At 43.9% G+C, this 23,134-nt stretch overlaps 1 protein-coding gene across 2 annotated transcripts in view; it reads left to right on the top strand.

Moving 5' to 3' along the window:
- The window catches only part of POFUT2 (protein O-fucosyltransferase 2), a 33,993-nt gene extending 11,551 nt beyond the window's left edge, over nucleotides 1-22,442 (top strand). Inside the window, exons 4-10 of one of the 2 annotated variants that reach the window (XM_077829545.1) lie at nucleotides 4,100-4,210; nucleotides 12,093-12,159; nucleotides 16,840-16,965; nucleotides 18,686-18,866; nucleotides 19,907-20,030; nucleotides 20,257-20,357; nucleotides 22,028-22,442. In XM_077829545.1, coding sequence (XP_077685671.1) covers nucleotides 4,100-4,210; nucleotides 12,093-12,159; nucleotides 16,840-16,965; nucleotides 18,686-18,866; nucleotides 19,907-20,030; nucleotides 20,257-20,357; nucleotides 22,028-22,287 — 970 coding nt within the window. In that variant the 3' untranslated portion in view covers nucleotides 22,288-22,442. Of the gene's footprint in view, nucleotides 1-4,099; nucleotides 4,211-12,092; nucleotides 12,160-16,839; nucleotides 16,966-18,685; nucleotides 18,867-19,906; nucleotides 20,031-20,256; nucleotides 20,441-22,027 lie in introns of both variants that reach the window. The other variant, XM_077829546.1, reaches the window with a different exon arrangement.
- Nucleotides 22,443-23,134: the final 692 nt, after the last annotated feature.

Below are 23,134 nucleotides of genomic sequence, written 5' to 3'. Positions count from 1 at the left end.
TCAGTCCAAAGCAGAATGTGAAGAGTTACAAAGTGATCTCACAGGCAGATGAAATTCAGTGCTGATAAATGCAAAGCAATACACATTGGAAAACATAATCCCAACTCTACATACAAAATGATGGTGTCTAAATTAGCTGTTACCACTCAAGAAAGAGATCTTCCATATTTGAAGAGAAGGTTAAAGGACTAGAGACCCAAGTATCAACCCTGCATTGCATCAGAGAAAATGAAGATTTTTCTGGATAGAAGTCAGTGCTTGGCACTGCAGGTACAGCATGCTGAAGAATCCAAGGGCAGTGCAGAACGGGGAAGAAAATAGGCAGTATGTGACCTCTAGAAGAAGAAAGGGGAGAACCCATGTACCCCCAATGCAGATTGAGGTAAGAAACTGTTTTCAGGCTCTCTGCACAGGTACTATGTTGGAGAATGGTTTGGAAGAGTCATCTGAGGGAAAGGATCTGAGGGAGACCCCATCGACCGGAAGGCATGGGCTGCATTGTCCTAAGGATGGGGGTTCCACGACCACTACTCCCAAGAGGAGGAGACGGGTGGTGGTGGTCAGGGACACACTCCTAAGGGAGACAGAGTCATCCATCTGCCGTCCTGACCGGGAAACTCGAAAAGTGTGCTACTTGCCTGGAGCTAGAATTCAGGATGTGACGGAGTGTCTGCTGAGACTGATCAAGCCCCCGCAACACTACCCCTTCCTGCTTCTCCAAATGGGCACCAGTGATACTGCCAAGAATGACCTTGAGCAGGTCACCACACAATACCTGGCTCTGGGAAGAAGGATAAAGGAGTTTGAGGCGCAAGTCATGTTCTTGTCCATCCTCTCTGTTGAAGGAAAAGGCCGAGGTAGGGACCATCGAATTGTGGTATTGGAGAGAGTGCTTCGAGCGTGGGATGTTGTTCCAGGAGGAAAGATTGCTAGGAAGAGATGGAATCCACCTAACAAAGAGAGGGAAGAGCATCTTCACAGGCAGGCTTGCTAACCTAGTGAGGAGGGCTTTAAACTAGGTTCGCGGGGTATGGCGACCTAAGCCCGGAGGTAAGTGGGGAAGTGGGAACACCCTGACATCTGCTGGGAGAGCAATACAGCAGTGCACAGACAATCCAGGAAGTTTTTGGAGAGTGTTGAGGACAACTTCCTGGTGCAAGTGCTGGAGGAACCAACTAGGGACCATGCTCCTTTTGACCTGCTGCTCACAAACAGGGAAGAATTGGTAAGGGAAGTAGAAGCGGGTGGCAACCTGAGCAGCAGTGACCATGAGATGGTCGAGTTCAGGATCCTGACAGAAGGAAGGAAGGAGAGCAGCAGAATACGGACCCTGGACTTCAGAAAAGCAGAACTGATGGGCGGGATCTCCTGGGAGGCTAATATGAAGGGGAAAGGAGTCCAAGCGAGCTGGCTGTATTTTAAAGAAGTCTTATTGAGGGTGCAGGAACAAACCATCCCGAGGTGCAGAAAGAATAGCAAATATGGCAGGCGACCAAGCTTGGCTGAACAGAGAAATCTTCGAGGGTTGTGGGGACTATAGCCACCCCAACATTTGCTTCAGTCCCCCTGTAGCAGCCGCCACTTTCTGGCTGTCCACCTCTGAAGGCAGAGCGGAGAGAGCAACAGCTGCTGGCCGGGCTTCCAGCTCTGAAGGTGGCAGTTCCTGGAACAGTATAGGAGTACGGCCAGGCAGGGGACCGGGGGGCCTGAGAACGGTGCCTGGCCTGTGTCTCTGCCGGCACACGAGAACCAGGATGAAATTAATAGGCAGCAGGTTTAAAACAAACAAAATTAATTGCTTCTTCACACAACGCACAGTCAACCCGTGGAATGTGTCGCCAGAGGATGTTGTGAAGGGCAAAACTATAACTGGGCTCAAAAAAGAGTTAGATAAGTTCATGGAGAATAGGTCCATCATTGGCTATTAGCCAAAATGGTCAGGGGTGCAACCCCATGCTCTGCGTGCCCGTAAGCCTCTGGATGCTGGGACTTAACAACAGGGAATAGATCACTATAATTTCCGTGGTCTGTTCATTCCCTTTGAAGCATCTGACACTGGCCACTGATGGAAGAGATGGGGAAGAAGATGGCCAGCCCTCTGTGGAGATAGAGGTGGTTAAGGACTATTTAGAAAAGCTGGACGTGCTCAAGTCCATGGGGCCGGACGAGTTGCATCTGAGAGTGCTGAAGGAATTGGCGGCTGTGATTGCAGAGCCATTGGCCATTATCTTTGAAAACTTGTGGCGAACGGGGGAAGTCCCGGATGACTGGAAAAAGGCTAATGTAGTGCCAATCTTTAAAAAAGGGAAGAAGGAGGATCCAGGGAACTACAGGCCAGTCAGCCTCACCTCAGTCCCTGGAAAAATCATGGAGCAGGTCCTCAAAGAATCAATCCTGAAGCACTTGCATGAGAGGAAAGTGATCAGGAACAGCCAGCATGGATTCACCAAGGGAAGGTCATGCCTGACTAATCTAATTGCCTTTTATGATGAGATTACTGGTTCTGTGGATGAAGGGAAAGCAGTGGATGTATTGTTTCTTGACTTTAGCAAAGCTTTTGACACGGTCTTCCACAGTATTCTTGTCAGCAAGTTAAGGAAGTATGGGCTGGATGAATGCACTATAAGGTGGGTAGAAAGCTGGCTAGATTGTCAGGCTCAACGGGTAGTGATCAATGGCTCCATGTCTAGTTGGCAGCCGGTGTCAAGTGGAGTGCCCCAAGGGTCGGTCCTGGGGCCGGTTTTGTTCAATATCTTCATAAATGATCTGGAGGATGGTGTGGATTGCACTCTCAGCAAATTTGCGGATGATACTAAACTGGGAGGAGTGGTAGATACGCTGGAGGGGAGGGTTAGGATACAGAAGGACCTAGACAAATTGGAGGATTGGGCCAAAAGAAATCTGATGAGGTTCAATAAGGATAAGTGCAGGGTCCTGCACTTAGGATGGAAGAATCCAATGCACAGCTACAGACTAGGGACCGAATGGCTAGGCAGCAGTTCTGCGGAAAAGGACCTAGGGGTGACAGTGGACGAGAAGCTGGATATGAGTCAGCAGTGTGCCCTTGTTGCCAAGAAGGCAAATGGCATTTTGGGATGTATAAGTAGGGGCATAGCGAGCAGATCGAGGGACGTGATCGTTCCCCTCTATTCGACATTGGTGAGGCCTCATCTGGAGTACTGTGTCCAGTTTTGGGCCCCACACTACAAGAAGGATGTGGATAAATTGGAGAGAGTCCAGCGAAGTGCAACAAAAATGATTAGGGGTCTAGAACACATGACTTATGAGGAGAGGCTGAGGGAGCTGGGATTGTTTAGCCTGCAGAAGAGAAGAATGAGGGGGGATTTGATAGCTGCTTTCAACTACCTGAAAGGGGGTTCCAAAGAGGATGGCTCTAGACTGTTCTCAACGGTAGCAGATGACAGAACGAGGAGTAATGGTTTCAAGTTGCAGTGGGGGAGGTTTAGATTGGATATTAGGAAAAACTTTTTCACTAGGAGGGTGGTGAAACGCTGGAATGCATTACCTAGGGAGGTGGTGGAATCTCCTTCCTTAGAGGTTTTTAAGGTCAGGCTTGACAAAGCCCTGGCTGGGATGATTTAACTGGGAATTGGTCCTGCTTCGAGCAGGGGGTTGGACTAGATGACCTTCAGGGGTCCCTTCCAACCCTGATATTCTATGATTCTATGACCACTTGTCTGACCCAGTATGGCTGTTCTTAGGTTCTAATGACTTTGAGATGCTTTTGTTTAGTTGGCTGGAGAAATTACCAGCTTACTTTCATATAAAACCTGGTAACTTTAGCTCTACAAATAGTTACTTTTGATCAGGGAAAAAGTTGTTCCATTTTTTCACTTGATTTTTTTTAACCCCAATAATAAAAAAATATACTCTGAAAATCAAGAGAACTAAATCCATCGTGATTGCATACAGTGATATCAAAAAGATATTTTCTTTTTTAAGGAGTATGTGTACATTTTTGTTGAGACCAAGGACTATTTTTTCTCTAGGATGTGCTGCTAACTAATCTTACTATGCACAGCAAATTCATCTTAAAATGGTGATCTATTAATTGGAGACTTTTTTTACTATCTTACAGGGGATGGTTCTGGGGTTATGAGGAAACACGGGGCCTAAATGTCTCTTGTCTATCTGTCCAAGGATCAGCATCTATCATAGCTCCTGTTCTTTTGAAAAACACTTCAGCACGGTGAGTTGCCTCTATTATTTTTTGTGTGTGTTCGAAAACCTATCTTCACAGCTAGGAGAAAGGTGGCAAAAGCTTCCGGCATGTTACACCATGATGGTATCTCCTCACTGGAGAAGTATAGTTCATTAGAAGTGTTATAAAATTTCTGGCATCAGACAGGAGGATGAGGTAGAGACGAGGCTTTCTTCAGACAATTAACAGAAGTTTCCAGATCACAGGCCCTGGTTCTCATGGAGGACTTCAATCACCCTGACATCTGCTGGGAGAGCAATACAGCAGTGCACAGACAATCCAGGAAGTTTTTTGATATTCTTGGGGACAACTTTCTGGTGCAAGTGCTGGAGGAACGAACTAAGGGCCAGGCTCCTCTTGACTTTCTGCTCACAAACAGGGAAGAATTGGTAGGGGAAACAGAGGTGGGTGGCAACCTGGGCAGTTGTGACCATGAGATGGTCGAGTTCAGGATCCTGACAAAAGGAAGAAAGGAGAGCAGCAGAATACGGACCCGGGACTACAGAAAAGCAGACTTTGACTCCCTCAGGGAAATGATGGGCAGGATCCCCTGGGAAGCTAATATGAGAGGGAAAAGAGTGCAGGAGAGCTGACTGTATTTTAAAGAGGCCTTATTGAGGGTGCAGGAACAAACCATCCTGATGTGCAGAAAAATCTTCACAGATTTTCTTCACAGAGAAATCTTCAGGAAGTGTAAACACAAAAAGGAAGCTTACAAGAAGTGGAAACTTGGACAGATGACGAGGGAGGAGTATAAAAATATTGCTTGAGCATGCTAGGGTGTAACCAGGAAGGCCAAAGCACACTTGGAGTTGCAGCTAGCAAGGGATGTGAAGGGTAACAAGAAGGGTTTCTACAGGTATGTTGGCAACAAGAAAAAGCTCAGGGAAAGTGTGGGACCCTTTTGAATGGGGGAGGCAACCTAGTGACAGATGATGTGGAAAAAGCTGAAGTACTCAATGCTTTTTTTGCCCCGGTCTCCACAGACAAGGTCAGCTCCCAGACTGCTGCACTGGGCAGTATAGAATATGGGGAGTAGGTGAGCATCCCTCAGTGGTGAAAGAACAGGTTAACGACTATTTACAAAAGCTGAACATAAACAGGTCCATGGGGCCGGATGCAATGCATCCAAGGGTGCTGTAGTCGTTGGCTGATGTGATTGGCTGATTGGTGATTGGGGGAGGTCCCGGATGATTGGAAAAAGGCAAATATAGTGCCCATCTTTAAAAAGGAAAGAAGGAGAATACGGGGAACTGCAGACTGGCTCGCCTCACCTCAGTCCCTGAAAAAATCATGGAGGAGGTCCCCAAGAAATCCATTTTGAAGCACTTGGAGGAGAGGAAGGTGATCAGGAACAATCAGCATGGATTCACCAAAAGCAAGTCATGCCTGATCAACCTGATTGCCTTCTATGATGAGATAACTGGCTCTGTGGATATGGGGAAAGCAGTGGATGTGATATATCTTGACTTTAGCAAAGCTTTTGATACAGTCTCCCACAGTATTCTTGCCAGCAAGTTAAAGAAGTATGGATTGGATGAATGGACTATAAGGTGGATAGAAAGCTGGCTAGATCGTCAGGCTCAATGGGTAGTAATCAACGGTTTGATGTCTAGTTGGCAGCCAGTATTAAGCAGAGTGCCCCAGGGATCAGTCCTGGGGACGGTTTTGTTCAATATCTTCATTAATGATCTGGAGGATAGGATGGATTGCACCCTCAGCAAGTTTGCAGACGACACTAAGCTGGGGGGAAAGGTAGACACACTAGAGGGTAGGGATAGGGTCCAGAGTGACCTAGACAAATTGGAGGATTGGGCTAAAAGAAATCTGAGGAGGTTCAATAAGGATAAGTGCAGAGTCCTGCACTTAGGACAGAAGAATTCCATACACTGCTACAGGCTGGGGACCGACTGGCTAAGCTGCAGGTCTGCAGAAAAGGACCTGGGGATTACAGTGGATGAGAAGCTGGATATGAGTCAACAGTGTGCCCTTGTTGCCAAGAAGGCTAACGGCATATTGGGCTGCATTAGTAGGAGCATTGCCCGCAGATCGAGGGAAGTGATAATTCCCCTCTATTCGGCACTGTTGAGGCCACATCTGGAGTATTGCGTCCAGTTTTGGGCCTCCCACTACAGAAAGGATGTGGGCAAATCGGAGAGAGTCCAGCAGATGGCAACAAAAATGATAAGGAGACTGGGGTACATGACTTATGAGGAGATGCGGAGGGAACTGGACTTATTTAGTCTGCAACAGAGAAGAGTGAAGGGGGATTTGATAACAGCCTTCAACTACTTGAAGGGGGCTTCCAAAGAGGATGGAGGTAGGCTGTTCTCAGTGGTGGCAGATGACCGAAGAAGGAGCAGTGGTCTCAAGTTGCAGTGGTGAGGAGGTCTAGGTTGGATATTAGGAAACACTATTTCACTAGGAGGATGGTGAAGCACTGGAATGGGTTACCTAGGGAGGTGGTGGAATCTCCATCCTTCGAGGTTTTTAAGGCCTGGCTTGACAAAGCCGTGGCTGGGATGGTTTAGTGGGGTTGGACTAGATGACTGCCTGAGGTCTCTTCCAACCCTAATATTCTATGTTTCTGTGATCAGAGCTCCAAATTGTAGCTGACTTGAAGACTAAAAATGTACATATTTTTTTCCATAGTGTTGGTTGTTGCTGTTTATTTGAGCATCATTACCATATTTGGCATTGTACTGAACAAGGAGATAAATACCCCGCCCACAGACAATTTACAATCTGAAATACACACTTACTATACGTGATATTATTGCCTCATTTCTCAGCCCCGCTCATTGCACTCACCTTGATTGTAGCATTTAAGAGGAGGTAGTCATAATTTGGGAACATCCTCTGAGGCACTTGTGCAAAGCAGCGGTCCTGAGCTCCTTCCTTCTCTCCTTGTTGAGGTATATATGCCTTGTTTCCATCTTGTCCTCTGCTGCCTTTGCAGTAGCTGTTTGATCTGCTGTCAGGAGTGAACTAACATAGCAGGCTTGAGAGGCAGAGATGCAATATCTCAGATTTGGTGTGTTTCCTCTCCCTCCCCCGTTAGAGATGGGGCTGGGCAGACGAAGAAATTCATGTCCATTTCTTTCCTAGCCATAGATGATGTCCTCCCAGCAGTAGCCTGACGGGAGGACAGCTGAGGTTAGTGGCACTGTAGACTGATGTGTCCTTCTGTAGAAGGAGAGCAGGAGGAAGCTCAGGGCCAGTTTCTTTCCATTTGGTTGCCCTGAGCTCCCAGGACCAATGCTTAACCTGCCCTTACTGAGTGCCTCTTTTCCCAACAGATTCTACTGCCCCTCCCTTCATCTTCCATCTCTTTTGTGGGAGCTTGATGGCTCATCCCTCTGACCATGTGCTATGAGGTGCCATGAGTCAAGAGGGCAAATATTACTTGGACATTGCGGACTCAACAATTGTCAGTATGTTGCCGATTTCACAAGTCTGGTGAAAACTGTATACCCTCCTAACAAGCTGACAAAACATAGGCATGGGGTTGCTGATGCTAAGTATTCAGTTATATTGAATAATGGCAATAGTGTATCTACCTTTTATTTATAGAAAGAAAAGGAGTACTTGTGGCACCTTAGAGACTAACCAATGTATTTGAGCATAAGCTTTCATGAGCTACAGCTCACTTCATCGGATGCATACTGTGGAAAGTGTAAAAGATCTTTTTATATACACACAAAGCACGAAAAAATACCTCCTCCCACCCCACTCTCCTGCTGGTAATAGCTTATCTAAAGTGATCACTCTCCTTACAATGTGTATGATAATCAAGGTGGGCCATTTTCAGCACAAATCCAGAGTTTAACAAGAACATCTGGGGGGGAAGGAAAAAACAAGGGGAAATAGGTTACCTTGCGTACTGACTTAGCCACTCCCAGTCTCTATTCAAGCCTAAGTCAGTATGCAAGGTAACCTATTTCCCCTTGTTTTTTCCTACCCCCACCCCCTCCTCAGACGTTCTTGTTAAACTCTGGATTTGTGCTGGAAATGGCCCACCTTGATTATCATACACATTGTAAGGAGAGTGATCACTTTAGATAAGCTATTACCAGCAGGAGAGTGAGGTGGGAGGAGGTATTTTTTCATGCTTTGTGTGTATATAAAAAGATCTTCTACACTTTCCACAGTATGCATCCGATGAAGTGAGCTGTAGCTCGCGAAAGCTTATGCTCAAATACATTGGTTAGTCTCTAAGGTGCCACAAGTCCTCCTTTTCTTTTTGCGAATACAGACTAACATGGCTGTTACTCTGAAACCTTTTATTTATAGGCCTTTCTGGAGCCACCATCATCCAGTATTTGAGTACTTAGTAAATAATGAATTTATCCCTGTAGCAACCCTGGGAGTTAAGAAATGTAACTATCGCCATTTTTACTGACCAACAGTTGAGCAGTGAGTGAGATCAACATTTTCACAAATGAATGCTAATTTTCAGATGCCTGACTTCAGTTGCTTTGGGCCTGATTTTCAGAGGTGTAGCACGCCTGCTGTTCCTGTCCATATCAGTTGGAACTGCAGAGGTGTCCAGCACCTTTGGAAAGCAGGTTCAAAGTTAGCACCAAGAATCACTGGCCACTTTTGGAAAAAGTCACTGCACGAGTTGCCCAAGAGGATCTGTGGCAGAGCTGGGAATGGAGCCCAGGTCTTCCAGGCACTTCCTGGATCAACATGCACAATAAGGTTACTAATAACCTTTAAATATAACCGGGCAATATTAGAACGTAAATGATCCTGCATAGAGAGATCTCTGATTGGGTTTGCTGTTGAGGTAACAATAGTTGTAGAATTTGTACAATGAGATTAATACACACAGGACGAGTTTACTTCAATATCATAGTTAAACACATGCAGTTCATAAAAGGACACACTAATGTAATGATAAATATGGTAAGGCTCAAGGCCTTTCTCAATGTTCATCTTCACATCATCCTTCTGTGCATAGATAAATACGTACAGTTCTCCCAGACTGTGATGGGAGTTGCATAGAAGTATTAAAGGACAGAACTGGTTCTATGTGTATTAATGTTGGCTTTAACAGCATAATTAGCAATCCAAAATGTTCCCTAAGTGCTATGTGAATCAGTAGTACAAGCAGAGCTTTAACTCTTGTATTTTCTCTCTTGAGGGTGTTTACAATTTTAACCTCAATATTATATTAACACATTTCACTTTTTTCTTTGAAAATGGTAAGACTAAAACTAAACTCTTCACTGGTTTTACTATGAGAATCTACGGTTCTGTATTTGAAATCTTATGCATCTGTGGTTTCACAACAAAGTAACATCACAAAACCATACCTATGTAACTAATGAATGTTGATATGATGCATGTTGTTATGTAGTGTTGTAAATAATAACTTGAAATTGTCACCTATGTGTCTAACGTCTCTTTAGTTTTATACAACTTTGTTTCAAACTATCTGGGAGACTAATCCTAAGTGAGGACTAGTCAGCCACAAAATTTAAACTTGCAAAAGTCAGCTGCCATGTAATGTTCAAAAGTCTTACATTTGTTTATAGCAGAAAATAGGGGAGGTTGTGGTTGGTTTGGTTTTGTTGCTCTTTCATAACTCGTGCATTTTTTTGTTCCAGTTTATTTTAAATCACCTTTGTGCTTCTACAAAACATGGTCAATTTAAGCTAAAACAGAACCTTACCATAAGTTTATGAACAGGTTAAAATATATATAATTGTGGCCCGTGTGTTTCTTGGATGGATTTTGTCACAGACACTACCACTTTGCCACAGAATTGTATCCCAGAATCTCAACTTTTGTTTAAAAACTGAAATTTAGATATCTGCCTCTTATGGTTCAGGAGATACACTTTCAAATGTAAGCCAAGCATAAATGATGCTGTGTTATCTTCCCGAGTTTGTAGAAGGCCTAAAACAAAGACTGTCAGGGATATGAACTGCTCAACTGGATTTTAACTTTGATACCTAATGGCTCAAATTTAAATGTTAAGATAAACTATTTACCTGCTTATCATTTTAGTAGAAAAAAATCCCACTCAGTGGAAAAACTTCTGTGGGAGTTGGATCAGACTTAGAGTGCTCATTGCACAGACCTAAACTACTTCCTATATATTTCTGGCTGCCCCAAACTCTAATCTTGATTTTAAAATTATCAGTGATGGAGAATCCCCACACCCCTCAATAAGTTGTTCCAGTGGTTAATTGTTCTCACTGTTAAATATTTACACCTTATTTCCAGTTTAAATTTGTCCCATTATTTAGTGGTAGTTTACTCAGTGTCCCTTTAAAATGTACGAGAGTGGCCAGATCCTCTCTGCATTGGAGACGTTCTCTTGTTTGCTTCCTGAGGGCTGGTTCTGTCACACAAGGGGCTCACAAATGTTTTCAGAGTATGGACTGTACCTTAACAGAGAGCTGTGTCGTGGCTCACTCCCTACTATGTCCACAGATGTAGACCCCCTATCCTCCCACAGAGGCGCAGAATTAGCACTTGTAGTGGCTGCCAAAGGGCTAAGAGGGGACCACACATAGTACTTCTGACAGAATTCTGCGCCCCTGTGGGGACGCAGAATTCATATGGCCCACATATTTCTGTGCCCTCAGAGACGCAAAGCACTGGAGTTGGAGAGGGAGCTTGGCATATGTGCCTGCGGAGGAGATGTTGATCACCGTCAGAGGGCGGGGCTGGGCGTGCATGCCTGCCAGCCAATGAGAGAGAGAGACTGTCCCTCTTGCTTTCTACTGCGGCTCGCCGGGGATGTGGAGGGGAAGGTCTTTTTATTATGCAGGAGGAAGGCTCTGTCCGGGGGGCAGAAATGTAGCAGCCTGCCTGTTTGTTAATTGATCTCATTCTCTGAGGCAGAAATGTAGTAGTCTGCCTGCTTAGTAACATTGGTAATGTTCCTACTGTTAGTTAACTGTTGCCATACTCCGTCAATTCCCCCAGCAGCATAAAAGCTGTACAAGTTTTAAGGCCGCTACGTTGCCAGAGTGAGGGAATCAGCTGGGAAGATCTATGCGCTGTCTCCCTTTTTTCCTGTGCCAAAGTGGCACAATGGGGTTAGTTTACAGCTCAGGATTTATTTTACTTACCCATTAAAAAAAAAAAGAGACTTTGACAGCAAATAAAACATTGACCAAGCAGTCAATAAAATGTCGGGACAGTCAGAAGCAAGCACTTCCCAAAGTACCCAGCCAGGTCCAGGACAATATGACTTTCATGTGTGAAAGTCTGAGCAATTTAAAATGACATTCTACTCTCCCCCCACCCCCCCGCCCCCAGTTTGGTGTTCTGTAATGTAATTTAAATGAAAATCCAGGATTATAACTGGAATGCAGGGTATTAGCTACCAAGTATTTGTAACTTAACGTTCACGTATTTAGTAAATGCTGAATAGTTATTGTGGGGTTTTTTCTGTACTGTAATTTAAATAAATTACCAAAACAGTTGAAACTGATGTGATTATATTGCATTATTTTGACGAATAGAATATGCAGAATTTTTAATTTTTTGGCACAGAATCCCCCCAAGAGTAAAGTGCCTAGACGGGAAGTAATATTAGGAGAGTTTTTATTTATATTTAATTACCTTAATTAATTTTAGCAGCCAGTAATGAGGAGAGCCAGCACTGTGTGATAAGACAGCACTGCATGGATCCCTAGTGGTCCCTGGGCCACAATTTGGAAATGCCTTCCTTATACCAAACTGGCTAAAGGTCGTGTTGCTGTAAATACAGCATGCTGAGGGAAGTGTTTCATTCTCAATGTTTACTATACACATAGAGGGCAGTCTTTGCTTCCCTTGCTACTGAACATAGTAATGTAAAGTATATGTCTAAGGGAATTGCACTCAACTTTACCATTTTTAACAGGTCAGTGATGTTAGACAGAGCTGAAAACCTTCTTCATGACCACTACGGAGGGAGAGATTATTGGAATGTGAGTATTTTCTAATTAGCGTCTCCAGATTTTCTATTTGATATTAATAAAAACCTAGTAGTGACTGGTTTTTGCTGTGAGGTCCGAGAAGCAGCCAGTCTCATAGATGATCTGTTCGTTGTATGTTGCCACCTGTTGGAGCAGGAAGTGTCGTTGCTGTATCAGACCTAGAATGTTCACGTGCTCCTGCAGGGAGCAATCTGTGGGTGGACCTCTGCTCCTGTTTGGAGCGCAGTTGAAGTCAGTAGGGCGCTGATAACAGACCTCCTCACAGGTACAGGCCTGAGACTATAAACATTTCAGGTGGGATTTTCCAAAATGCTTAACAATGGCCTAATTCCTGACTTCATTGGGAGTAGAGTTAGGTCAACTCCGAGTCTTTCAGAAATTCCAAACCATAGCCTTTTAATAGGAGGCATCAAGGTTGGGAGTTTAAGGTTTTCATCACTGATTCAGTGGTTCCGCCATAAGAAAATAGTGTGTGGTGTGATGTAATGTACTGAATGTTCTCTGTTTCCCTGTTTCTTGTGAAGCTGATCTAGATTTATGTACGCAATTCAGAGAGTGAGCTGGTATGGCTGCATGAATTTCTTAGAGCTTGAAGATGAGTTAGAGTTAAAAAAAAAAATCTAGCCAGGTTTGGTTTACAGATGATTACAGTTGCTGTCTAATTTTCAAAAGGAGGTCAGCTTGCTGGAGAGAGTAAATAAATTGTAATCCTAGGCCTCGATCCCGCAAACACACAGGCACTCGATTTAAACCCGAGTAGTCCTATCATCTCAGTTAACAAATTATTTTCTTGGGTAATTCAGAAAAAATAAACCATGAATTACTTGTGAGGGAAAACTTCCCCCCTAATAAAGAGATGTGGATGGATCATAATTTCTAAGACTGAATACTAATCTGTAAAAATAGGACATAAAACCCATTTATGTCATAATGTATCTTCTCTGATAGAGGCACTATGGACTTTTAAGGCCTAAATTTGCTTGATGAAAATTCATAATCTAAGAATGTTCTTATTTTAAGCAGGTTTTTTAACAGCCGTAATTTTAGTTAGAGATATGTTTAGCATGCGAATTTCCTTATTCTTCCAGAGTGGTGGTTCTATCTGTGTTCATTCCAGTTTATATCCTAGACAGAGCTGTATAGACACAGAATTTGTGAAGATTATCTTAGGCAGCAAAATACTGTACGACAATATTTGCAATATATAATACAATCAGTAACAAAGATGTTTTCAGTATTAAAATGCAAATAATAAAAATACTAAATTTAAATGTTAAAAATTTTAAAAGGCTTGTCCTATTATGGCTGCGAGGTTGTTTGAATAAATTGCTTTATAATTTTTTTATGACAATATCTGTTCTTGTGAGCTAGACTCACTTGTGATAAAAAGTCTGACTTGATGCTGTTTCTTCATTTTATCACAGTAGCAAAATTTAGAAGAGGTGTAAAATGATCCCAGTGCCTGAGATTTGCACTTGTGTGTGGGTTACAGCGCAGATATCCAGGCCCTGTAAGTGGGACAGCAGCCGAAGTGTTAGCACTCGTACCGTGCCAATAGCTAAGAGCCTCATCCAAAGAGAGTTGTGAATTTTATTTTATTTTTTGTCACCAGCAGAATCCAACTGATGACCATGTTTGCAAGTTTTATGGAATGAACACAAACCTTGTATTATGTGATTCCCATCATCAGCTGCTTTATTTCTCACACACAAAAAGCTGTACATGTTGGCCAAAGCGAAGAGCCCGCAACCCTACTTAAAGAGCACATTCCGAGGTTCCCGTATCTGCGAACTGACTAGGCTTCTGCCCCTGGGTTGTGTGTCGCTTTCTTTTTCCCTGCACCTACTATATTCTGTCACCAAGTGTTGACCTCGCTAAGTGCTAAACCCTGCATGATAAGTTGTGTGCCGCGTAGGCAAGCATGCAGGTCTTCTAAGAGTTTCCTGTGATTTTACTCACAGTTTTCCACCATTTTGAAGCAACAAACTTGTGAGAGACAAACATCTTTGCTAACGTAGTTTCTAGGTAGAAATCTGGACCTCCACTTTTAAATGCTGGAAGAAAAGGAAACTAGCGATTACATCCCATCAGCACTTTTCCAGCATCCTCATCCTGTTTTGGGCTCCTCCTGTCACCTTTTTATTTAGGATCAGTTGCACCCGCTAAAGAATGGAAAGGTTACACAGCGTCTCTGAATTGCCTTTTGATTTTACCCTTGTGTGATTCCAATTAATCAAGGCAGAATTGCATGGCAACGGTGACAATGGTGTCAGCAGCTTGTTCAAACCTCCTTCCGTTTCTTTTGTAAGTGTGGTGCTCTCTGTTGTGTAAAATGTGTGCTGTGTTTTGATGGAAGTCCTCCTTCTGCTAGTCTCATATTTCAACTTATTAATTGAATGCAAATACAGATGCACAGTCTTCCTGAGAGTTCCCCCCTAGTGTCACTGAGAACTGGGGCATCAATCCTTTTTTCAGTCATCCATCCATGAGGCTGATGGTGGTTTCAGAAGAACATTGAAGAGCTGCTGGAATACCAGGATCAGGGACGTAAATAATTGTGGTTACATTTTAACGATGATGGCAGTATTGTAAATGTCTCACTTGCAGAATCATCAGTGTTGTGCTCTTCCACTTCAATAGCCAAGATTTCGTTAAGTGATGCATCTGGTCACGATGGATCCAAAGAAATGAGTTTACTGAAGTTTCCTTGCAGAGTGACGTCTCTTGACAATGTTTCCATTTTGAAGAATTACTTAAAAAAATTGTCTATTTTCGTTATTTCAGTCATCCAATCGCTTCCTTCATCTTCTGGCATGTTGAGTCAGATAAATGAATTCATTGATATGAAGATCCCTAAACACTAATCACCCATTTGCAGTATTGATCAGCAGCTTTCACGTTGGCTATAGTTGAAATGAGACACTACTATGAAATAAATTCAACTCCATGAAGACTGGAAAGTAAGATGACTCGCCCACTCTGTATAGCAGCCATGTTAACAGATGCCCTACCCACCTTCTAGATGTTTCTAGATTGTAACAGATCAGCCCCCCAGGCCCTCCAGGCTGCTGCCCTGTGGTGGTGGTGTGAGAGGAGCACACACATGAACAATCCCCCGGTAGTGCTGTTTCATCCTGCTCCCTTAGAAGCACTAGCAGGCTGCTCACCTAGTGGTTACTCACCTGGTTCTCCACACTGCGAGGATGGGGTATGGAGGGGACGGAGCCCTGGCTCTGCTCTGTCTACTGCGGCTGGAGTTCAGGGCAGTCAGCTGTAACAGGAAAAGAGAGGCAGTACCAGCCCCCCTCACTGCTAGAGCAAGGGGAAAAGAGAGCCTGAGCGATTGTTCCTCAGAATGCCAGGTCATTCTCGCTCTGCTCCTGGGGTAGGTAGGGCAGCTATCCACAGTCCCTTACTCAGGGCAGACTATGGGGTTAGACTAGCCCTATCTGAATTTCACCATTCTGGTGAGAGAAGAGAAGCTTTTGTGCCAAGTGCAAATGGATCTTTGTCTTGAAAATAAATTCAAAAATCCTCAGTGCATCTTCATACAGTGTTCATTGCTCAATGGGGAAAAAAGCATTTTGCTTGTAAATCAAGAATTTGACCAAACTTCTGATTATTGTGGTTAACTGAAGTCAGTAACAGAGAATTTCCTTAGTACTGTACGCTTGTACTAACAAGGATGGTTCTGCTTTGCCTCGATTCCAGATGGTAACTGTGTCACAAAACACATTTGAAATTATTAATACCCTCAGGTATGGGGAATAGCTTCATTTTTGCCAGTTTCCCTTTTACTGTGATTGGGGCTTTTGGTGGCTAGAGGCATGTTTCTCAGAGCATGTTTAATTCCAGTAGTAATTTTGTAAGTTAACAAGTCTTTCCACATTTTTCTTTCCAAAAGATGAGCTGCACTACTTCTGTACTTGATCTGGTACAGAAATGCCTTCTTCACTTAACAGGGCAGCCATATGGTGCGGTGGCTAGAGTGAGGGAGAGCTACATATGCTCTGTGGTCTAATGCCATCTAAACCACTGTATGACCCTGCACAAATCACTCGTGACCTCAGGGTATTTACCTTAACCAGCTTTTCAACTGGATTTAATGAACAGGAACCTCACTGAAAACTATTTCTAAATTGAGCTCTCCTAGTTTAATGACCCCATGTGTTAACACTTAGATCTTTCTGCTACCATGGGGAATGGCTGACAGACCCTGTGCTGGCACAAGGAACATAAGCATTGTGGACACTTGTGTAACAGAGGCACTAGCCATTGGCTGGGTGCTGATAACACATTTGTTAGTAAAATAAATACTATCCTTGCTCTGTTTTGAAATGTGTTATACAAAAGTTAAAAATTACGCAATTTAAACTACAAGGTAGATGAATCTCGACTCTTTTCCCAGTTTGTAGGTCTAGCTATTAAAAGGCACTTTTGAAACACTCCTGCAGTGACGAGTTGTGTATATGGGATGTAAGTGCAGTTACCCACAGGTTGGTAGAAAGTACCCTTAAATGCTGGAAATTGTTACCTTGCAGCGTTGTAGGAATGTGTTAAAAGTAACCCCATTCCAGGAGCTCTAAATGGAAGCAGGTTCTCACATGCATGTGTTTATAGCTATCTCCCTACTCCCAGACAGTCACTCAGCAGCTCCTCTCATCCTGACAGACCCGTCGAAGTATGGTGTTTGCTAAACACCTGCGTGTGGTGGGGGATGAGTTTAGGAGGAAATACCTTCACTCCACTGATGAGGCAGACAGGACAGACTACAATGAGGACTGGACACAGATGAAGGTAAAGTAGTTTGTAATCTGTTTTTTCTGTAACAGATGTATCCAATAGATTTGTTTAGTATTTTGACTGCACTGTGAGAGGGATTGGGAAGTAACTATGAATGTGATGATTCTAATACACAGCATCTCTAGTCTCTCTGCCCTTCCAAGATTTTTCCTCCTCTGGAACGAAGTTTTCCCAGTCAGTTCAGATCTTGTTGACTGACCTGTTTGCTAGAGAGCAGCACTGCAAGTCTCACTGTGATGGGTTTCCTGGGGTGCAACCTGGAACTGGCTTACTGCTGAGCCCTCTGGCTTACCAACCTGGGCTCCCTCTCTCACTGTGATATTGTGGCAAGCTGCAAACCTTTCCAGGTACTGCACTTACACAGACAACCAAGGGCAGGGACACACCCAGCTGAGTTATATGAATGCTTCTCCTAGCCACTCATGAACTAATAATAGAGAGGCTCCAGCCAGTTCCCCCAGCTCCCCAGCCGAGGACCCAGGGCTATACCGACCTGCTCTGGTCAGAAGCCTGACCAGTATAGGTTTATAACCCAGTGCACCCCTCTCTCAATTTGGAGAGGACATGCACCAGCTCTTGTTCCTGAGCAGATTTCCCAAGCACTTCAACCAAAATGCACTGTTCTTGGTAAAATGTAAAACAGATTTATTAACTACAGAAAGATAGATTTTAAGTAGTAAGTGTACAGATCAAAGTTGGTTACCTAAGAAATAAAAGTAAAAATCACAGTCTGTGTTCTATAAACTAGACAGGATTTGAATCAGTCAGTCTCACCCTGATAGATCATACAAGCAGGTTACAGATCTTCCATACACAGGCTGGAACTCTCCTTCAGCCTGGGACCACCTCCCCAGTTCAGTCTTTCAGACATGTTTCCAGGTGTTGAGTTGGGGGGCAATGAGGTCAAGTGATGATGTCACTTCCCCTCTTTTATAGTTTCTTCCAGCTTGCTGGAAAGATCCTTTGCTATGATGTGAGTGAAGCAGTCTCCATTGTCTATGTGCTATCTCTGAGAAGTCTCCGTTGTATACGGTTCCTGGGATAGTCCTTGGGAGTGTGGAGTCCTTTAATGGGCTATCAGCAGCGTCTGGCTCCTCCGTTGTTGCACCTGAAAGGCTGGTTGTGGATGTTCCCAGCCTCACAACGTATTTCAGTAACGCACACATAGCAAAACTTCATAACTTCCACAATGACAGCATATACAATCCAACCGGGTATTAATGTTCAACAGATCAATACTTTTAAAATGATACCTCACAAGGCATACGTTGTACAAAACACATCATAATTCTATGATAGTGGTGAATATGGGGATTCCAGGGTGCGGCTTTGAGCACAGCATGTCACACCCAGTTCCACGAAGGACAACTTTGTCTGTTCTGCATCTTGTTGGATGGAGCAGTGTGCTGTTCAGAACTGTCAGTCGCTTTAGTTTAATGAGGACACTCTTTGATGATAAATTTGAAATCTTTATAAACAGCTCTCTCCATCTTGCATGGTTTATTTATTCATTGCTGCCAGATGTCAAAACACAGTAATCAGCTGTAAGTGCTACAAAATATTGTCAACACACACCTTACAACGCCTCGCTTTCGTTGAATTAACACAGTGCTGTACCTACTTCAGCGCAAGTGTTCATGTACCCAAGACCCTTTTCATTCTGCGTTGATACTAGTGTATTTTGATTACACCATGTGCTGATTGTTCTCTGAAGGTAAAGCTGGGCACTGCTGTAGGCGGGCCATACCTTGGGGTTCACCTCAGAAGAAAAGACTTCATCTGGGGTCACAGAGAAGATGTGCCAAGCCTTCATGGAGCAGTGAAGAAAATCCGCAGCCTCATGGAGAGGCATAAACTTAAGAGAGTTTTCATAGCCACTGATGCCATTGTGGAGGGTATGCACACCTGTTTAATCCTGGGTCTTACTTCACAATAGAGATTGGTCAATGTGGCAACAGTTGTCACTTCATATTCATGGATTATTGAATATTGATAGCCTTCCTGGGAGACTGATCAGCTCAGGAAATTAAAAGAGGGACTGGAGCCTTTCATCTCCATGCTGACCATTCAAATCCAGCCCAAATAGGTAGTGCCTAGAAAGTAGTCACTGGGTGTTTCACGCAGGCTGTTTGGCCATCTGCATGAAACAAGCGTGATGCCCTGGTCCAGTTCCCAGGAGCAGATGTCCACATAGCACAAACTATCATCATGACTAGCTATAACCGGCAGCTTTGGGAGATCAGAGTATATGGGTGAGGAGATTGAACTTGCCTCAGCCATAGTGTTGGCCTCTCATGGGTAGGGATGAGGCCCATTGATAAAGGAGGGAGGTTCTGGCCGTGCTGTACCTGTTCTGGGAAAGAATAAGACTTTTTTTCCAGACCAGTGAAAGTAGCACCTTTCATATGCATTAAATTCACAGGAAAACATCTTGCATTGTTTTTAATAGTCTCTCCTAATAAGGGGTGGGTATTTTTGTCTTTTCTTCCTCTTCTTTCCCATTTCCACTGCACCTTTTCTTTATATGATTCCACGGGTGTCATTAAAAAAGCATTGAGAGGGGAGGCCATTGTGGCATATACCCTAGAGGTGCAATCATTGTCTGTTGCTTCTGTAGGATTAGAAAGTGAGACTAGTGGTACCACCTGTTTCCCAGGCCCGTCAATTCCAGTCCCCCTCAGTCCATCAGCATTTGCTATCTCATCCATGCAAAGTGTGTCTAACGCTCCTTCATTGGCACCTGTCCCCCAAAACTTCCCCAGTCATGTAGCAAGATGTGTTTTACACATCCTAGGTCAAATTTGAGCTTCCTCTGCTTTGCAACCTTTCCACCAGTTTGGTCCAGCTCTTCAGTGAAATGTAGGTATAGGGCAATATTATCGTTTTCTCTAACGGTCCTGTGCCGGGTGGCTTATGGCATTTTTTTTTCTTTCAGAGACTGAAGAGCTCAAGAAATTACTGCCTGAGATGGTGAGGTTTGAACCCACTTGGGAGGAGCTAGCGCTCTACAAGGATGGAGGAATAGCAATTGTTGACCAGTGGATCTGTGCACATGCTAGGTAGCTAGTTTGATTTTTGTACGCGTCTGTTCAGTTTGTATGTGAAGTCAGATTTTAAAATTATTGAATCTTGCAAACCTAAATAATGCGACTGAATGAGATGCAGTAATGTCTGTGTTTCTGATTACAGATAACTCATTATAAACAGATTAGACATTGATAAGGCCCTTATTTGTACCTTAAAAACAAAACCTTCTCCAATAACCAGTTCTGTTTTCCTTCACAGGTATTTTACAGGCACCTCAGTTTCTACATTTTCCTTCCGGATTCACGAGGAAAGGGAGATCCTGGGATTTGACCCCCAGACAACTTACAACCGATTTTGTGGTGAGAAAGAGAGAAACTGTGAACAGCCAACCCACTGGAAAATTGTTTATTAATAAAACCACTCCAAAGGACTGCAGTAAGTGGTGAGCTCACCAAACCAAGAGAAGACTCACAGGAAACCTCTTTCTAGCTAAGCTACTACTTTCTCCTCCTCTTCCTGGTGTTTGCTCTGAGTCTGGGTTTTAAGCACAACTGGGTAGCAATACCATGGTCATTCTCCTGACCAGGCCCTGATATAACTGGTCAAAATGAAGTGAGGTAAGGGTTCAGTTTTTGGTGTAGCTGGTAGGCCAGGACAGTATACTCACTCTCTAAACGTTTACTTTAGATTTAAGAGGCCAAGCATTGTTTTAGGAGGCAGCAAAATGTTTTCACTCAAAAACCTTGAAACAATTTTTTGTTTGTTTGTTTTTTATGTACTGTAACTATAACATAGCTATAGACTGTACCACATTCCTGTGTTCAGCGGGTTATTTTCTTTTCAGCTTTATTTGAGTCACTGTAGTATTATCTGTTTACAAGGAGGACGTTTAGGTTTTGTAACCTGCACTTTGTGAGAGCTGCAGATTGTGCACAGAATTTGCAGTTCTGGAGGGAAAATCCAATAGTAATTTTTGAACATTTCAAACTGGTACAAAAATGCCTTTCATATTCATAAGAAGGAAGGATAGGTGGTATTTTTACCAGACCCCAGACCAGTGTCACAGCTAGCACCTTTAACAGCAATTCTTGGCAGAGAGGTCAGTGGCTAAAATACATAAAGACTGAAATACGTTGGCAACCCCAAAGCTGGTTGGGTTCTGTTTAGTAGGGCTGCGAGGGAAAGTGTGTACCGCCTGTCATGTACATGTTCTCTCTAAACGGGAGCCTTCATTTTATAGAGCTGTCATTCATCACCTTTCTCCCATGTTAAATCAAGGCAAATATAAACAGCATTTAGGGAGTTTCCTGCTTTGCAAGAAGAACTTTTCAAAGCGTGGAGCTGCTTGTTTAGGCTTGAGGGTGTTTTGCAGCTGCATAGGGGGAGCAGGGTGGAGTATTCTTTCTTTCCCCCTCCACACCTAGCCTGCTGCACATTGGAAGCGTTCCAGGGCATGGCTTCATCCCTGGATTCAGACATGCCAGAACTGACCAGCCATTATAAAGGTCATGGGACTCTTTGCTCTTCCCCTTAATTCTGCATACCCATCAGATCTCCCAAGTGAATGCTGTGCAGCTGCGTGCAGGTGACACTCTCCCTTGGGACTGAAATGTCACACGCAGCAAGGGCACATGGAAGCAGTGTAGTGGAGTACCCCCTTCGGTGAGCCGTCGTGGCATGGGGAGCTGTTGCTTTAACCACAGTGTGGGCAGAAGAGAGTGCAATGGCCGTCTGAGAAAACACTTCACGAATATGACGCCTGTAACATCTTTGACACCCGCTGTTCAGAGTTGGCTACGTGCAATCAGGTAGACTTCTGTCTTGCCGTTTTAATCTGGCTCATGGTCCTGTGACATCTCCGATTGGTCTGCTTAAGAAAAAGGGGAGCCGTAATTTTCAGAGTTCAGCGGTATGTTTTTCCTCTAAATGTGAACAGAACACGGAGCAGTTAATGGGTTCATCCTCATGTTGTCAAGTGTGCTCTTACTGTGCCCTTCACCCACCCCCACCTCTTTCTTTCTTTCAGCAGCATTCTTCTTAGCTCCGTCCTGTGTCCCATTGGGCTTCTTCTCATGTCCACCGCCTACCCGCTTGGGCTCAGTAATATACCCCTCCTGTGCTCTCCATGGGAACCTTACTGTATCCTCCCAGACAGCCAAGCAGGCTTGTCCTGTGCTTTGTGTGGGAAAACTTGTACAGTCTCCTCATAAAGTGAGTAATTTCAGGCCTCCTGTGTTGTTACCAGCTATTTGTTTGTACCTCTGTACAGCAAGGGTTCCTTTCCAGTGACAAAATGAGGCTTGTGGGAGCCTTGTATTCTCCAAGCAGTGCCTTTTCCAACTGAGTTGGACACTGTTGTCATGTAGCCTGCGTGCTGTGCAAAGTATACCTATAACTGTATACCTCAATTTCTTATGAAAAATAAAATGCTTTGTAGTATCTTATGTGAATTTTCCATGTTTCTTACTGCTCTTGGTTCCCTCATGTGACGTACCCAGCTCTGTCATGTCAGATCGATGGATTCTAATGGCAGAAGGGGCCATTATGATCTAGTCTGACCACCTAATAGAAGGCTCTTCAACCTAGCAGACAAAAGCAGAGCAAGATCCAATGGAAAGAAGCTGAAGCTAGACAATTTAGACTGAATTAAGGTGAAAACTTTTGACCAGGGAATTAATCATTGGAACAACTTACTTAGAGATGTGGTAGATTTTCTGTCACTTGCAATCTTTATATTGAGATCAGATATGTCTTTTTAAAAATATGCTCTAGCTCAACTAGAAGTTATTAGACTCACTGCAGGATTGACTGGGTGAATTTCTCTGCCCTGGATTAGGAAAGAGGTTAGTTCAAAATGATGGTTATAACAGTCCCTTCCTGGCCTTAAAATCTATCCGTCACATGCTCTCATGCAGAGCCAATCCACTTAGAAGCACTAACGAGCTGTTGCACCATACAAGGGTGGCAGAGGCATGACTGCCTGGTGCCTTGTGCTGCCGTTACCCCCTTCTGACTTGCTGCCATTTATGGTCCCTTGGCACGCTGCACAGGTGAATGGCTGGGCAGTGAGGAAGGAGCCTTCTGCAAATGCGGAGTGTAGATAATGATGATCTGGCCGTGTTCTATGAACTAACCT

This window comes from Eretmochelys imbricata, chromosome 11, assembly GCF_965152235.1.
Source record: "Eretmochelys imbricata isolate rEreImb1 chromosome 11, rEreImb1.hap1, whole genome shotgun sequence".
Lineage (NCBI taxonomy): Eukaryota > Metazoa > Chordata > Testudines > Cheloniidae > Eretmochelys > Eretmochelys imbricata.
This window is presented reverse-complemented; position numbering and strand designations above follow the sequence as displayed.